Source organism: Colius striatus, chromosome 8 (genome assembly GCF_028858725.1).
Source record: "Colius striatus isolate bColStr4 chromosome 8, bColStr4.1.hap1, whole genome shotgun sequence".
NCBI classification, from domain to species: domain Eukaryota; kingdom Metazoa; phylum Chordata; class Aves; order Coliiformes; family Coliidae; genus Colius; species Colius striatus.
In genome coordinates this window covers 36938193-36952692 of record NC_084766.1, presented here as the reverse complement: position 1 = coordinate 36952692, position 14500 = coordinate 36938193, and the positions used below count along the sequence as shown (strand labels likewise).

The 14500-nt window shown below is 43.0% G+C and overlaps 1 protein-coding gene across 3 annotated transcripts in view; it reads right to left on the bottom strand.

Moving 5' to 3' along the window:
• Window positions 1-6810: 6810 nt before the first annotated feature.
• Window positions 6811-14500, bottom strand: part of PTPRE (protein tyrosine phosphatase receptor type E) — a 94165-nt gene continuing 86475 nt past the window's right edge. For 2 of the 3 annotated variants that reach the window (XM_062001066.1, XM_062001065.1), the window contains 4 exons: window positions 13712-13837; window positions 11786-11946; window positions 10785-10920; window positions 6811-9806 (listed from right to left, as the gene is read on the bottom strand). In XM_062001066.1, coding sequence (XP_061857050.1) covers window positions 9732-9806; window positions 10785-10920; window positions 11786-11946; window positions 13712-13837 — 498 coding nt within the window. In that variant the 3' untranslated portion in view covers window positions 6811-9731. The remainder of the gene's footprint in view (window positions 9807-10784; window positions 10921-11785; window positions 11947-13711; window positions 13838-14500) is intronic. The other variant, XM_062001064.1, reaches the window with a different exon arrangement.

Here is a 14500-nt window from a genome sequence, read left to right as displayed (position 1 = left end):
AGATCAAAAACATTTTTCAGAGTGAAAGGCTTTTAACCATAGGCCACTCCAGAGTACACAAGGTACCTGTTTTAAAATGATTTTAGAAATTCATGTAGAACAGTATAGATGATGCTGAGGCTGTGCAACTTCCAGCATTATGTTCAGTTACTCCTATAGTTTGTACCAGTGTTCTGAAATTACAAAATATAGGCCTCAGATACCTAATGATATTCTTCAGAGTCTCCTCTGTGTTGTAAGAATAATATGAATTTTTAAAAGCAAGCTACCTATTTGCTTTGTCATTCTTTTTCATGTCCAAGGGAGTAATGAAAGCTTTTGGACTTCTAGAAAAGAGATTTGAAGTTTGCTACAGGGAAATGATATTAAAAAGTGCTTAAAAATCAAGGGAACAGATACTTGCCAGGCAGCACCTGAAGATCCAGGTGAGTTAACACTCTTCCTCTCCCCTTAGGCCAGTACTGAGGAGAACAGGGAAAAAGCCTGTTCTTCTGGTGTCACTTTCCTCAGACTCTCTGGACCCTCGTTTTCAGACCATGGTTCCACAAATATCTAAGCCAAAATGACCTGTGTTGCTGGAGAAGTAAATCAAAAAGAAATGTAAAATAAGCAGGAAAACAAAGCAGAACTTCCAGAAGTTCTGAATAATTCGAAAAAAAGCAATTCATTCTTACAGATTATATTTGAAATATACCTTGAATAACATACATAAGTAAATTAGGAGGGGGATAGTTCCCCCTCTATTCCCTAGCCCCCAAAAGTAAACTGGTGGCTGGCACTTAAACCTGATGACCACAGCAAAAACATCCTGAAGGAGCAGGGTGGGTTCCAACCTGCACTGTATTTTTGATACACACCATATTGTCAAAGACACATAAACCCAAAACGTTTCTGTTACCAGACTCCAAAAAGCAAACCTTATTTTCACCATAAGTACACTTTACAGCAAAGTCAGCCTGGTTCAATTCCTTTCTTTCTACCCTAACATCACATTTTTAAAGATTTCCCCCCTAAGATGGCTGGGGAAGTTCCAAGGGCAAATAAGTAATGCCTGATTTTGTTATTTTTAGAATAAATATGCATTACTGAGACATGGAATCTGATGACCTTAATTCCAAGTTAAAGTGCTGTGCATGTGGGGGAAAGAGATACAAAGGGAGAATGGCTTTTCACAAGGTCATCCAGTCTTTTGTGCTTCGGGGGATAAAATTCTATTATTCAGCTCTTTCACACAAGGCAGATTTCCTTTTGATATTACTACTATTTTTATTTAATCATCTAGTTGGCCTCAAATGCTATTTTATGCAGTGTGATGACTTTAGGGCACTTTAGGGGAGACAGTTAGATGTAAGCAGCTTTTTAAATGTTTGGGTTTTTTCCCTTTAAATTAGATTACCCTGAAGTCTGTTTGATAAACTTTGGTGGGGTTTTAATTTAGTTCAGCATATTAAGTCATGACCTTACTGCTACAGCTTTCTGCTGCTGGACCATCTTGTGTTTAGATATAAAACATTTCACAAAGTCAACAATAATTGGCATCATAGCCAATGGATAAAGTTGGAGCATTCCTGGGGGTCTTTAACAAGTGCAGTTATACAACAGTGTATCTAAACCAAACAGTTTATACCAGTGAAACTGCACAAAACAAGTTCTTTCCAGTCTGGACTGGCCCTCATCTGAGCAAAATGGGCTGGAGAGCAAAAGAGGAACTTTGCTGCTGTCATTACATGGGCATTGCCATGCTGGCAAGGGCTTTGGCAACGTAAAAAACACAGAGAAGTCTGCAATATGCCCATAACTGTATATTCTGGCATGACAAGTGGTGGTTTATTAGTGCACTTACCACACAGAATCCTGTCAGAGCCTGTGTGATGAACGTCTCTGCAAACACAGCAATACTTGCAGGAAAACACAAATTATCATCAAGGTTTTAAGCACGCCTTTAAATCTGTCCTCCAGAGCAGCAGCACCCTCCTGAGTAGTAGATATACAAATATTTGCAAAAGTAGATCTGTAGGAGGGGGGAAAAGATTGACATTTTCTTCAAAGCTTAAATATTCTGTTTAGGTTAATTTGTATCTGAGAACATGTAATTTACTGGGAGTACAAGCTGACAAATACTCCTGTACACGTGTTGAAGTAAAACTGTCAGCTTCCAAAAAGGTGTTGAAAAGTAGCTTATTTCAAATCAGTTCTTGAATCTCCCTGCTAGCTGTTTAGTTGTTCTTGAGCCAAGAGCCCAAGAAGAACAACAAAATAAAGAGGATTAGAAAGAATAGCATCTTAATTCCTTTGTGAAGATCCTTATCCAATGTCACTGGTTGTAGTGTCTCAACAGCTGGTTTGGAAAGCACTCACGGAATCACAGAATCTCAAGGGCTGGAAGGAACCTCGAAAGCTCATCCAGTGCAACGCCCCTGACAGAGCAGGACCACCTAGAGTAGGTCACACAGGAACTCATCCAGGTGGGTTTGGAATGTCTCCAGAGAAGAAGACTCCACAGCCCATCTGAGCAGCCCCTTCCTGTGCTGTCACCCTCACAGGGAAGAACTTTTTCCTTGTGTTTCTTTGGAACCTCTTTATTTCTCACAGACTTGTAATGCTACTGGTTTCTAACTCAAAGTCTAAGGAAGCACCAGTTCCAGTTAAAGCTTTCACTAGATTGCAGCTGTTGTAAGGTTTATAGGTATCAGGTAAACAAGGCACTCAATTCAGGCAGCAACTTTAGCATTGGTGCAAAGCCATCACCACAGATCCTTTAACCCTGCAATCCACTCGTGCCCTCCCCGTGCAGCTGCAATTTGGCCAGCTAACCCAATCCAGACAGAGTTACATCTGGTAAGTGGTGATTAAACTGCTGACTTCTAACAAAGCAGTGTGATGTCCATGGGATTAGCATGAACTTGGTTGCACTGTCATCGCTCAGTTTGATTTGTTTTGTGATTTTTTTGTTATTGAGCACTGAGCAAATACATATTCTTCAGGCTCCTCATGCTGTGTAAAGGAAAGTCTAATGATTAGTAAGTTACTGTATGATGAGTCTCTGGAACTTTAATGCCTTGCAATAGATTTGATCTCTTAAAATGGTTTATTACACTGACACATGATGGCACCTCGGGTTTTTTGAATGCTTGTATTAATACACAGAACCTCATGTTGGGAAACCTTCATGGGAGGAATTTGAGTGAGTTTCTTAACAAATGGGGCATGTTGTCCAAAATGCTTTCTCTTTATACTTTGGAATAACATCTTTCTTTTAACTGGTGAAAGAACACACCATAACAAGCTACAAAGGGAAACAAAGTGCCAAAGATCAAACTTCTGTATCCCATGAGAAGAACTAAAGTTCATCTTGAAAACTGACTTTCTAGTAGGCTGCTTTCACCTAAAGCCTCCAAGGCGCTGAAAGGTGACTGGAAAGCAAGCTACACAACATCCTGGGGACACACAGCAATTTTAAAATCAAAAGTAATACTTTGTAACCCTTGTCTGGGGCTGGAGATGTCTTTGCTGGGTGTCTGTGTAACAGACTGGCCCATTACAAAGGTACAGAACCGGTCACGACACATGCAAGTGCTTTGCTCACCAAGAAATGCATCCTTGACAACTCTGGACTCTGAAATGATGAAAACTCTCAATCTAGTACACAATTCAGACTCCAGGAAATCTTCAACTCCCACAAATCACTTGTAGTCCTACAGGTGACCAGACAAGGGACTTCAGCAAATGACACCAACCTCTGCACAAGTATGGAGCTCTCTACCAAGGGAGGAAAGCTACTTCATGTGCTGCTTCCTCAGAAACAGCCTGTACTCGAGCCATCGGCTTGCCTCAGGGTTACTGGAAATATCTCAACTAGAGGATACCTGCATAAAATTTCAAAGCAAAATAACACAAAAGCAAAAAAACCCTAAAAACTATATATTTCAAAGAGACTAAGATGGTACCAGTAGCTCCAAGAAGCCAAGAATGGAATCTTCTCTGCCAGAGGCCCTGAGCAGGACAGAGCCTGTCCCTGGCTGCTCACCCACTGCCTCTGGCACTGGGAGGTTGTGGATGTGGCCCACCGTGTGACACCCACAGACTGAGCTGTGTGGCCTGATGCCACTGCAACTGTGCTAAATCATTCCCTCAGTCACATCACACACCTTTTGTTCGATGTTTATCAAGAGTTTGTGAGTGACGCTGATGAAAACCCTGGAATGATTTCTAATGCAATGGGAACAGGTGAAAGTAAAAACCAAAACAGTACCAGAAACTTCCCTGGCAAAATCTCAACCTGATTAATCATTTACTAATTCTACACTGTCCAAAGTAGCACAGAACATGCAGAAAAGTCCTTAGAAGAGAGCTCTTATTAAAATATCTAAATTACAATGTAATCCTTTAATACCCAAGATGAAGAATGTTCACAGTGAAGTGCAATTGCCTAGGGGGAAAAAAACCTCAAGACACACTGAGCAAATTCCACATGAAGGAAAGCACAGCTTAGGCTTGACATGGCTGCCCTGTGCAGAACAAACATGCCTTTCATCTCAGTTTATATTGTTTAAATAACCCATTAAAACATAGCTCACAAACAGTTTACAATGAAGGTGTTTTCACTCAAAGCTGAGTTTCTAAAAACATTACCTGTCTTCAGCATCACGAGGTGGTAACAACCCCATAAAGGAGCACAAGGTCTTTGTGGTCTTCCTTTGTTTAGAAAGGAAGATAAAAACAAATGTACATTCTCATCAGATGAGCCAAGAAAAAGCAGTTGCTGGAGAAGTGCACAATGATACCCTTTAGTTTTACAGGTTTGTATATCCAGATTCAGTTTAACTACAAGACTGAAAAGAGAGAGGCTTCATACTCTTTTCATGACTGTGTCACTGTTGTACTCCAGTGAAGCCTTAGGATTCTTCTGTTAGTTGCACATTTATCATTAAAGTGAGAGACAGTAGAGGACAGAGGCTAGCTGTTCTGAGAAGAACTATTCCATCCTCTGGCTCTTAATTATACTGTCACCTTCCCCTGGAAGCTCTTTTTACGGGATGCTAGAGGTAAACCTGGAAGATTTCTCAGCACTGTGGTACTCAAACAGCCATGCAACAGCTGCTTTAGGGAGCCGAGGATCAACTGACCCCAGGTCCTTTCTACACCTTTAGGTTGGTTAGCAAAAACTCTGACTGGTCATAAGAAAGATGCTCCTGACTGTTCATCTTCAGTGCAGAGACAGCCCAACAGATGCACGCTATGATGAACGTTGGGGGAAAGTAATTCATGGTCTCCTAGTTTGTAATCTCCTTTGTTTAGCTTGAATAATCCAAAAAGGTGATTCTACTACACTGCTATGCAGAATCTTACTCTACCAAAAATGTGCAGGTCTGGAGGAGTTAACAATTATGATTATCAAATAATTATTTACATTAAGGAATGATTAATAACTGATTAATACTTTAGATACTTCTGTCTTCTGAAACCACCCAAAGGCACCCCTCTCTCCCCACACCAAGTTAGCTCTCAGTGGGCTTGCAAGCTGTGTGTCTTAATAGCTACTAAAAGTATTTGATTCAACCACAAAACATTTTATCAGCTCATTTGGAATGATTAAAAAAAGCCTTTTTACACATAATGAAAAAGCCGACTCTTCACTTGGCATCATTTAGTGTCACAGTAAGAAACAGCAGTATCATCCTCCACACTCACTTCCTAACAGCTCTGTGTTTCAGTGTGGTGTATCCCTGCAGTTCAAACTCTACAGGCAAATTGTTGTTTGGCAAATGTGTCTTTCTGATGCAGCAAAGACATCTCTTCAGGATATACATGTCTGCTCTTTAGAAAGCAACATGTACATGACTACTGGCAAATAGGTTGCTATGGTTAGTTTTGGGTGGTTTGTGTTCAAATTGTGTTGAAATCAGTGTGAGTTCCGAGCATGGGCACTCAGAACAGTGCACCACAAGGACGTGCAAACTGCAAGTTCTTTCAACCAAGCTGGGGAAAAAATAATCAGAAAGTTACCTCCACTGCACATGTGCCTCCCAAATCTTTGGTGTCAGGTGGGTCAGATGGAACAGGGCTCAAGGGGGCAAGCACATAAACCACTGCTTTGGGAAATCATACTTGACAAATAACATTCAATCTTTTCAAATCTCAGTGATATCAGCTTGAAATGAGGATTGTAATCTCTCAGCATAGTTACTCCTGGTTTACACCAACCTCCCCAGCCCCTTGTTACACCACTGGGCCATCCTGTTTGCTTTTGGTACAAGGCTCGACACAAAGAGGGTTCAAATTAATGAAGAAACTGCTGTTAATTTCAATTAACAATGAGTGACAGAGCTGAAAGTCAAGCTACCCTTTGTATTTTGCTCCAATACCGCAGTGTACCACGGAGCTATCCAAACTTAGCAACAAGAGAACAGGAAGGTTTGGTGTGCTGCGAGGGAGCTCTCTCCCCTCTCCCCAACCCTCCCACTTCCTGAAATACCATCTCCCTCCAAGACCAACACCCACTCTGAACCATCACATCACAATGGGATGCACTGGGACGAGTCACACCAAAGCTCTGCACTGGCAGGGTCTTACCTAGGAATGCAGTTTGGGAAGCCCCGGCCTTCCATTGCTCTCACAAGTTCCTATGTACTTTATGCACATGATGCTTTGGTTCCAGCAGCCATCTGAATAATACCTCCATGCAGCTGCAGATAAGCACTGAAAAACTGTTTATCTAGATAATGGATTTCAGCTCTTTTGCAACACTTAAATTAAATGAACACACAGTAGATGAATGAAATGAGAAGATTTAAAGAAAGAGGTGCAGTCCGAGAACAGAAAGGAAGCTTTGTTCTTGCATCAGAATGTATTAGATCTTGCAATTTGCATATACAAATAATTCAGCAACATTCACCGGCGTTGAGAACACAGCAAGATCAAATTAGAAACGTCATTAAACAAAATAATAATAGCCCAAACTGTATAATACATACATATATTATAAAGATTTGACAAATTAAATACAATTTGGTTCTACAGAAAAGTTCCTGTAGCTTTACATTAACCGATGGTACGAGGGGAACGGAAACAGTTCCAAATACTGAACGCAGCTGGTCAGGCTCGTCTCAAAAGGTTAAAAACTGATACGTAAAAATACCCTAAAAAACACTGGTAATTACAGTATGCATTCTTCATTAAGGCCCAATTCAGCAAAGCACTTAAGGGATTGCTTCAACGACAAAGAACCTACGGGACTCGAATGTTTTGTGGAACAGAGATGTCAGAAAACGCACGCTTAAATGCTTGGGTGAACTGGAACCTACCTTAACAGAGGAAAGCAGACAGTCCAGTCACACAGTGACCAAAACCACATACAGATCAGAATGTACAACTTCTAATCAACTATTTGGCATTTTAAAGTAATTCCATGCAACGGGGGGAAGTTTAAAAGGAAACTCATATGCATCTTGAGCCAGATGCGGTTCTGCAGCGATGCGGCTGCTGCGACGGGCAGCCTGTGGGCTCAACACCAGAACTGGAAGGTGAGCTTTCCAAACGACACAACGAGTCATTACGCAGCTCTCTTTGTAACTTCTAAATCTTGTTTCTGCTTCCTCCTAACACAGCTAGCAACTAACATCTGCGTACCTGCTCTGATGGGGATTCTCTCCACTCGGTGCTGCACCTCCCGGGAGCTGCCTGTACCCTGCAGAGCCCTCAGCCCGAGCTCTTCTTCAAGGGACCCAAAGGGCAAAACAGTTTTCCAAGGCAGGCTACAGATCCTGCCAGTGGGATCTCATGGCACCACAACACAGGTTCTTTGGAAAACAAGAGTTTTTTGGTTTTGCATTGTTTTCCATCATCATTTCACCCTCTCTGAGTCTCCCTGTGCTATGAATGATCCTTCTGAAACCCTCACTGTTTCCATAAGGAATTTATTTGATGGCTTTTGACAACTGGATGTAATTTCAGCACGGAGCAGCAATGTCAGCTTCCTCTGCATTCCCTTCCAGCCCTCAGCGCCATCCAGGGCTTGGGCACATCTGATAGCAACTCACCACAAAGGTTTGGCCTTTCATCAATCTTTTAAGTGCATAATTTACTGTACAAATAAATACAGGAGTGCATCGATGGGAAGACAAGAAGCAGTAAATGGCAGTGTTCAGAACAGTGTGCTTACCAGTTTCTAAACTGCACCTTTTCCGTTGGGCAGGACGGGAGAGGGACAAACACCTTCCCGTTCCCTGGCACTGTCACATGGGATAGTGCTCTGTTACCAACCACGGCCATGGGATAAGGTAGTGCAAGAACAGGAGTGAAATGATCACTGTAAGTTACTTATTTTAAATAAGGCTTTTACATTTGCATTGAAAAAACCCAACCAACTGGACAAGACAGAACTTTTGCATATTAGTCATGTAGCTAAAGTAGGTGTGGGCATCCTTTGTGCTCATTAATTCATTCGTATTTCAAAGAGTAGCAAAGAGACTCGTCTTAATTATTCAACATTCGGATGCCCCATGATTATGGATTTTCTAACCCTCAAGCCTATCCTGTTTGGGGCTCCCATAAAGGCTTTTAAGCTTTATTTCACCAATTATATTAGCAGTAGTACTTTAATTAAAAATATATCTATATACACAATCATACACTCCTTTTAGGTCAAGGGAGCATTCCTTTTCCTGATCATATATACGAGAGGACAGGAACGTAGTGGAGCTTTTTGCTGCAACACTTTCTGCAGCCAGCATCAGCATTGCACTGTCAGTAAAGTGTCCTTTAGCAAACGCTGGCAATTATTCTGCTGAGTTGAATCAAAGAACAAGAGTTTGTCTCTTTTGCCTTTTCTCAGAGAAGTGGGAGATGATGCACGAGTGTACAGAGAAGCTGTAAATCCATTTCTGACAGTAGCTATAAAGCCTCTTCAAGTAGACAACTTCAGGTGCTGCAAAATATACTCTTTTGATATGCAAAATAGTCTCAAAATAGTGGTAAACTCACATTATTGTCTTTCTAAATTGATTTAAGCTGGTGTAATATTTAGGGAAGAAGAAAAGAAAAGGACTTTGAAAGCTATATTAAATCAAAAATCCCAATCTGTATTTCGCCTGATTACCTCCTACCGACAGCACGACTCCAAACAGGGCTGCTGTCAGCCTTGGAGGTTCTTAAACCCAGACTTCCAAAGCAGTTGTATTTTTCATTATTATACATGAAGGGCCACACTCTGATACCTTGTCGTTAATACCTTCACTGAGACTCTAACTGTGCAATAAATTCCAAGTAAACACGAGCAGGTTATCAGGATGTGTCCCCAAACAAACAGCCGTTTTCAGAGGGAAGAAAGGTTTATGGCCAAATCATGTTCAGCTTAAACATCTGTACCACAATTCAGGGGGTTTAGTATGGAAAGTAAATCAACTGTGTAAAGTGTCAAGAACTGGGAGATAACGTTATTGATACATATTTATAAGTGGCAAAATTCAAAGGCACAGAGCCTCCAGAATTAATTTACTGTTACTTAGAATAAAGATCTCTACACCAGCTCATAGTGATATACTGTATATGAACATTATATTTTGCTTTAGAAGATATTTATATTAAAGAAATAACTTTATACAGCCAATGCAACTTTTAGAGCAACCATGAGGTCGTATTTACAGTAAAGACAACCACGGAAACGCCATGGAATAAATTAACAGAATGTACAACTATTTATACAGGCAAATTAAAAACTAAGGCAGGGCTTCTCATTTGAAATTGGCATAGTCAGAGAATATGTCAATGAAATCTTGTACCACTCTGTAGCAGAATTCATACTGCTCCTGGAAAAAAAAGAACAGAGACAGATCAAAACGTGCTGTGGTTGCGCCGTGGGGTTCTGCTGGAGGAAAATCACAGTCGTGCCAATGCCGGTGATCTGAGCAGCACCATCTCCCTTGGCCCAGCAGCTGGATTACAGCTGGATCAACACGACCTGCTGGGTTACAGAAGCTGGAACAAGACTGACGATGAGCAGAACTGCCACCTGAATTCCCTCCTGCTGCAAAGAGGAGTTCAGCAGAAGCTGTTGTGCAGGCTCAGCTGGGAGCATCTGTGGCAAGCACACTCTTAACTGACATGATTAAATCACAAAGCCAGAACCCTCAAAGAAATGTTTCAACCCTGTCTCAGTGTGACTGCACACCAATCCTACCTCTTCAGCCGCCTTCTTCCTAACTGTAGTGTGGAGAAAACATCACCTGGAAAAGGTGTTCTGGAGATAGTTGTTTCTACAGGAATTTCCAATCCCAGAACAGAAGCTGCTCTCAAAATCCCAGCACTTTTAGATATCTTCAAAACATACCTCTCAAAACATCTTTAATGTTTATTCAGTGAGGAGAAGTGCCTGGACTAAGCTTCACATATAACTTGCAGATGGCTTCAAAGCAGACATTTCTCCCTTTTATTTCTCCCAACTCCAAGCCAACTGAAGCCAAGACATTTTAAGTTACGAAAGAACAAATGACAGTAGCTTAAAAGCCATTTTACTTCATGTGTTTTGTCACCTGCAACACTCCGAAGATTTTGCTTTAACTATCTCCAGTTCCTAAAAGATACAGAATGTTTAGCCAAGGTGTATTTTTAGAAATGCTTCAAAAATCCCCCACCCTGTAGAGACACATTTCTGGTAATACCTTGTACACACACAGCCAGCATACATAATTCATTTCAACCTGCACAACACCCCTTTGTTCTCCTCCCACAAGAATATTTACAAACACACATCCCCTGACAAAGATCTGGACTGTTAACTATCATACCTGTGTTTGCACCATATGTGGCCTTTGCAGTCTTAAGCTCTTCACAGCTTGAAACACATCTAAGAGCCCCTCAGCCTTCACTCGCTCCAGAATGTTGCTGAGTGCTATGAAGGTGCCTGTTCTGCCAGCGCCAGCACTGCAACACAAACACATTTGCTTGATATACAGCAGGATAAAAACGCTAAAGGAGAATCAATAGTGATACAGAACAGCCAAACACTACTGTTACTCAATTGTGGTGCATGTTGTGCTCGGTTTGTCACCCCAACAGCAGCCAGAACTAATGGCAGTTGACTGGAGCCAGGCTGGAACCCATCCAGCTCCTGACTGAGCTTCTAGAGGGAGGTGGGAGGCCCCGAGGGGTTGCCACAGTGTGTGGACACCCTCAGCTAAACTCCAAGAGTCAAATGATGAACTGGCAAAGCTGCTTACTCAAAGCTGCATTCCTTTCCTCTCCAGCACAACCTGTGGCGCTCCCACACTCTGCTTCCCCTTTTATTCTTGATGGGGGAGCACAATCTTTAGGCTTTCAGTTGCACAACTTGGTTAAAATGCAAAGCAGCACATCAAGCCCCCATCTTAGGCTGTGATTTACACTTATGCATGGTGGACAGATACAAAAGCATCTTCATTATTACTATCATTACTAGTGCTGCTACTATTACCCCAAAGCAATTGGATGGAAAATGTCACAATTACAATGACTCTTACCATCTCAGCCATTTCTGAGAGGTGTACTGATCTAAGGACTAACTAAAGCAAGCCTGCCTATGAGGCTGTACTGCATACAAGAAACTAAAATCAACTGTTCTGCCTCCATCTTGACTACAATAAGCAAACTCAGGTACTCCTCTCAAGTAACTGCAGTTGCTTTTCTTTCAGGGTATTTGACTCACCACATTTTGTCCTTAGGTCTGTTTGAGATCATGACTCCCTGGAACCAGAAGGAACAACCAAGCAGACCGGTTCCATGGCCACGGGTGGGAAGGGCAGACTCTCACCTGCAGTGCACAGTAATGGGGTGGTTGCCTGTCTGCTGCTGCTGCTTCTGGACGGCTGCGATCAGGTCGATCATCCCCTTTCCCTCGGCGGGAATCCCAATTTCTGGCCACCCGTGGAAATGGAACTGCCGGACGAGTCTGCTTTGCTTCTCCTGGTTACCCTGTGTGCAGGAAAACACCACTCTCACACAGCTAGCACAGGATTACCCATCCTCAGTGCCAATGGTTGAAAGTTTTCATCACTCAGAGGCCCAATTCGAGGTGGCACCAAACCCACCCCGCTCCTGGACGGGCTCATCTGTGCACATCACCACCTGCTGCTTGGAAACCTCGCCATGAATTGCCTTGTCTTCCTGCTTGCTGATTGAAGGCACACTACAAGTTCAAGCAGGTATTAACACCATGCTGGTGCAGTTTGTTTCAGCCAGGTTTGAATGCACAAAGGCCCTTCAGCTACCCTGAAATTGCTGCCTGCTGCTTCCCATGACTGCACTGTCCTGCTGCACGGGTGCCACACTGCTACGCTGGGCATTTCACCACATGGCAGCAACTCTTGCAAGCCACAGAGAGTCAAAAACTCCAGACCTCTGCAGATGTTAGGTACAATACAGAAGGTATTCAGATTTCTTAGATCTGCAGCAGCAAACACTTCTAATGACAGTCATAGAATCGTTTTGGTTGGAAAAGACCTTTAGATCATCAAAATCCAATCCCACTTCTTCACCCTGCCAAGCCCATGGCCCTCAGCACCTCAGCTCCACAGCTTTGGGATCCCTCCAGGGCTGGGCACTCCTCCACCTCCCTGGGCAGCCTGGCACAGGGGCTGACAACCCTCTCAGGGAAACAGTTCTGCCTCCCCTGGCACAACTTGAGGCCATTTCCTCTTGTCCTCTCATTCATTACTGGAGAGAAGAGACCAATTCTCACTTCAATCCAGCCTCATCAGGGGGTTGCAGAGAGTGCTCCTGTCTCTCCTCAGCCTCCTCGAGGTTCAACACCCCCATTCCTTCAGCCCCTCCCCAGCACCCTTGTGCTCCAGCCCCTTCCCCAGCTCCACTGCCTGGCTTTGGCCACGCTCCAGCCCCTCAGTGAGTGAGGGGCCCAGCACTGAACACAGCCCTCGAGCTCCAGCCTCCCCAGGGCCCAGCACAGGGGGCATAAGGATGCTGCGTTGTGCAACAACATTGCTGCTGGGATATTCCTTAAAATGATGCTACTTGAGCTTTAAATACATCAACACACAGCTGAGGTCTCTGCTTTGTGAAGCACAGTGTGTACTCACACTGAACCCAACCCCTCCCTCTTAAGGAAACACAGAGCACTTGGAATTTAAACTCCTTTTGCTTTGCATGTGCCAACTATTCAAGTGCATTCAATTACGTGCAATGCACTAAGCAATTAATTACATTCTTAAATGCAAGTCATTTTTGTTCTTTTTTAAAAAGAGCAATGCAAACCAGTTCCTAAAGGAAGATGCAGCAAGGGGGGAGATGCATGCCCTGAGGATGAAAAATAGTTTTGGGCAGATTGTACCTGCAGCAGAGCAACAACCAGCAGGAAGTGCTGGCTGGGAGAGGCAAAGACGTGCTGTAAAATGCTTCATGGCATTTAAAAACACTGACTCAAACGTTCATTTATAGATATGTGGGAGATGGGAGAAAATGCAAGAGTAACAGCAACAAGAAAAGAAAAAATGGCCCAAGCCCCACACCTCACTTGGATCAAGGACAGGTTTTACTGACCAGGACTCTCACGGGGCTTTAAGCAAAACTGTGTCATTTAAACTCCCCCTTGACTGATGCAGTGTCAGATGCTGACTGATCACATTTATTTTTCCCTTTAGACAGACATTACAGAATTTAAGTTAAAAACAGTGTTTGTAAATGCCTTCAAACACAAAAACCTGCTGTAATTTAAAAGCATTACCTGACTGTAGGTAACTAGGAAGTCCCTTACGCTTATGGCATCTAAGAGGCTGTCGCTCTTTATTTCCACCGTGATGTCTCCGTGAGTCACAGAGCCCTCTGATGGCCAGTACTGGCAGCATTTCTCCTGCAAAATTGGGAGAGAATTGTTAAGAGACCTTGTCATTTTTTCCAGTTTACCTAAATTGTCAGGAAACTCTGCTATAGGACACGACATTTGCGACCTGATCTAGGTGAATCTGCTTCTGCAGGGGGGTTGGACTAGATGATCTCTAAAGGTCCCTTCCAGCCCCTACCATTCTGTGATTCTATGCAGCATAACAAGGGTGTTCTAAAGACTTTGTAGTTGAAAGGCTCATAGCCAAGCATGCAGGAATAAAACACTTCTCTAGCATAAAACATTAAGATGAAAAGGGTTTAGGAGACATAGATGGCAAATGCTGCTTTAAACCAGATTAGAATAAACCAGACAGCTCCTCAAAGCCATGCAGTGTTGTTAAAAAGGCTCCCAAAGCCACCACCACCACCAAACACTTGCCAGCACTAAAAGGCCTGAGTTGCAGCGTTGAAACCTGAATCTTCCGACTGCAGCACAGAGAGGCTGCCAGAGGACTCTCATCATTAACTAAGCACACAGTAGGAGAGGTTCAGATTCAGCCACCGGCAGAACAGGGAGGGAAGTTCTCACAGAAGCTTTGTCCAGCTCTTCCCAAACCCCAAAGTGCTATTCCATGTCAGGCATCCGTGTAAATGCTGTGCTTTCATGTCAGCTGGGCCCTTTGGCGAACCA